General features: G+C 47.2%; 1 protein-coding gene across 1 annotated transcript in view; it reads left to right on the top strand.

Annotated features, from left to right (window-relative positions):
* Prdm8 (PR domain containing 8) overlaps nucleotides 1–1,117 on the top strand; it is a 20,349-nt gene extending 19,232 nt beyond the window's left edge. Inside the window, exon 8 of the mRNA XM_005388496.2 lies at nucleotides 2–1,117. Coding sequence (XP_005388553.1) covers nucleotides 2–358 — 357 coding nt within the window. The 3' untranslated portion in view covers nucleotides 359–1,117. The remainder of the gene's footprint in view (nucleotide 1) is intronic.
* The last annotated feature ends 2,052 nt before the right edge of the window (nucleotides 1,118–3,169 follow it).

The raw sequence follows: 3,169 nt of genomic DNA on the forward strand, positions 1-3,169 counted from the left end.
GAGCGGCGGCGGCGGGCTGCCCAAGCAGAGCCCGTTCCTCTACGCCACGGCCTTCTGGCCCAAGAGCGCGGCGGCGGCGGCCGGGCCCCTCCAGCTGCAGCTGCCCGCGGCGCTCACGCTGCTGCCGCCCTCCTTCACCTCGCTGTGTCTGCCCGCGCAGAACTGGTGCGCCAAGTGCAACGCCTCCTTCCGCATGACCTCCGACCTGGTGTACCACATGCGCTCGCACCACAAAAAGGAGTACGCCATGGAGCCGCTGGTCAAGCGGCGGCGGGAGGAGAAACTCAAGTGCCCCATTTGCAACGAGTCCTTCAGGGAGCGCCACCACCTGTCCAGGCACATGACCTCGCACAACTGACACGGAGCGGACCCCAGGCGTCCGCGCGCGCAGGCCAGCCACCTGCAGGAGCAAAGTCGTGAGGACACCCACCGCTTCCTCGCGCCAGAAACGCTGCACACGCGCACGCAAACGCACACACACTCACGCATACACACGCTCGAACACGTGCCCCTTCCCCTCCTTCAGATATTTACCCGGGACACGCACACAGAGACGCGCACGCGCGCGACAGGATGGTGGAGTTTTGATTGGGTGGGTGGTTGGAAGGGGTTTTCTTTTGAATGCACGCATTTTCACTTTCCCAAAAACAAAGGCACATTTTTAAAAATGTCATATATTGCAACATATTGATGCATTTGTCATACGTTTCTACTTAAATTATTAAGCACTTACGGTTTAGATGTAATAATTATATGTAAGGGTAAAATTTATTTTAGATATAAAGCAACGGAGGACGGTGAGATGCTTTCTGCATTTCTTGATGATAGCTTGCGTTCTTACAGAAATAAACAAAATGAATAAAAAGGGGCTTGCCATTCAGTTCAAGTTTCCAGGGGGAAGTGCATGGATCATGAAATGATTATGGACTTCAATGAAGAATGTCATCAATTATGTAAATATGTATTTCCTTTTAATACAAAGTGTAATTTTGTGTCAGTGAAATGGAGTCTGAATAGTTATGTGTTTCTTTTATCCCTGGAAAGATTTATTAAACTTTATAGTTTATCTCGGTATGTTGGATGCTTTGACAATAAATGACTATTTTCTTCAAAGCTACTTTTTGAAAAGTTCTTAACATACTTTTTCGATAGTCAGGTGCTGCACTTTGAGCAGATACCGTTCAGTCCCTGAACAGAAAGGAAGAGATGGCAGAAGAGAGGGGTAATAAGCCTTGACCCACTTTGCGGATGTTTAGTGTGAGCCAGTTGTGTGCCTAAAAGATGGTTTGGTTATGGTTTGGAAAATCTTTGGCTGGAAAGTGTTGTTGGGCTTCTTGATCAAAGACAATTCATTTTGACAAAAATCCCTGCTGTGCAGCTAACCTCTTGCTGGGACATCTGCATTCTTTTCGGCAGCAAGATAATTAGTATCTTCTCAAATGGCCAGAGAGGACAGTTTTCAGGCCTACATCTGGGAGAACAGAGAAAGACCCACTTTTGTTCTAGGAGTGATGTCTACATGGAAGAACATTTTATACTCTAGATCCTTTCAGCACTCTGGCATCCAGCAAGAGACCCTTCTAGTGAACAGATCATGGTTTGAGGGCAGCCTGTGTTGAAGGGCCCAGTTTTGCTTCTAAAGTCTTCAAGAGATACACAGTGGGGGTAGGGGAAATAGTTATGCAACATTATAATAAAAAGAACCGACAACTTTCCTCCTCTCCCTGTTCCCTTTATGAAAGTCACTCTGTAGTCCTCATATGCTGGCAACAGTTCTTACTTAAATAGAGGGTATTTGTGTAAGTGTAAGCTGTTTGTCTAGTAACTATCAGACATAAGACCATCTATAGAATTGGTACCTTAGGTCCTACTGTAGTGTGCTCACAACTCCTGGGCATCCGCATAGTCATCGGTGGATGCTCTAGATACAGGCACTGCTTTAGCCATCCCAGGAGAAAGCTATTCTATTTCCCCGTCTTTCCCCCTTCTGCTGATCTTCCCTAGGGACACTTGTGAAAAGGTCTGAAATGGAGAATTTACTGGAGGTCTCAGTACAAGACTTTCCATGCCTTTTCCTAAAAGGACGTCAAGGCCTTGATTATGTTAAGGCTGCCACAAAACACGTTGTGATAGGGAGCAGGTAAGGACAAGACTGAGGAGCACCCAGAGGTGGCACAGCCTGTGATCCCAGGACTGAGAGAGGCTCAAAGATTGAAGCTTGAGACCTGCCTGGGCAACTTCATGAGACTGTTTGAAAGAACAAAGAGGAAAGATAAGAAAAAGAAAAGAAAACTGGGGCGGGGAAGACTTGGCATCAGGAAATACCAGGCGTCTACAGGGAGTGTAAGGAAAGTTGGTGAAAAAGTAGGCTGACTTCTTCAGGATCGTTCAGATACTTTTCTGTGTTACATTTGAGGACTGCTTTCAGTTGTCCTCAGCGACAGATTGATGACTGTTACACGCATCCCCAGCAAGGTGCTTCCAGAAGAACAGTCCAAAATTCTACTTCTACCCCTGCTATTCCTGACCAGCCTGACCTTGTATCCTGCTGGCCTCACAGATTTACCTGTGGCTTGGTTTCCCTGTCTGTAAATAAGTGAGGCGTGTTCCACTTGTTTTACCTAATGAGCAAACCTCTTGACCCTAAAGGGGACTTCCTAGAGAAAGACCAAGACTGACAAAATGGTTAGCAAGCAGTGAGGGCGTTTGAACACAAGCAAGATGCGTCTCCAGGAGTTTTAAGTCACATTATTTGACAGGCACACTAGACTGCCCCAGACTGGAACACTAGCGGATATCTGGAACAAATACCTATTCAATGCACACAAATGCAGGTGGTCCTGGGGCCTAATTAAAAAAACAAAACCCTGACTATCCTTTTTCTTTCTGTCTGGTCCTTGGGCTCTCTTTATCACCAAAGTGGCTTCATCATCTACTGCGGGTCCAGATAGGAAGGCACTGAGGTCTGCACGAAGGTGAGCAAACGTTACCTTTTGCAAAGGCTTCTTCCCAGTCCAGAATCACATTTTCTGGAGACTCCACGCAGACACTCAGAGCCTCCCCTTGTTTTCTCCTGTGTGGCCATTAACTTAATCACACAATCAGGAAGGAAGCCCGGCCTTGGCTAAGCCTCGCCAGGGCAATCCAGGTAGGTGTTTTCATGGCAGGC

This window comes from Chinchilla lanigera, unplaced genomic scaffold (genome assembly GCF_000276665.1).
Source record: "Chinchilla lanigera isolate Chin_1 unplaced genomic scaffold, ChiLan1.0 scaffold00032, whole genome shotgun sequence".
In the NCBI taxonomy this organism is placed as follows: domain Eukaryota; kingdom Metazoa; phylum Chordata; class Mammalia; order Rodentia; family Chinchillidae; genus Chinchilla; species Chinchilla lanigera.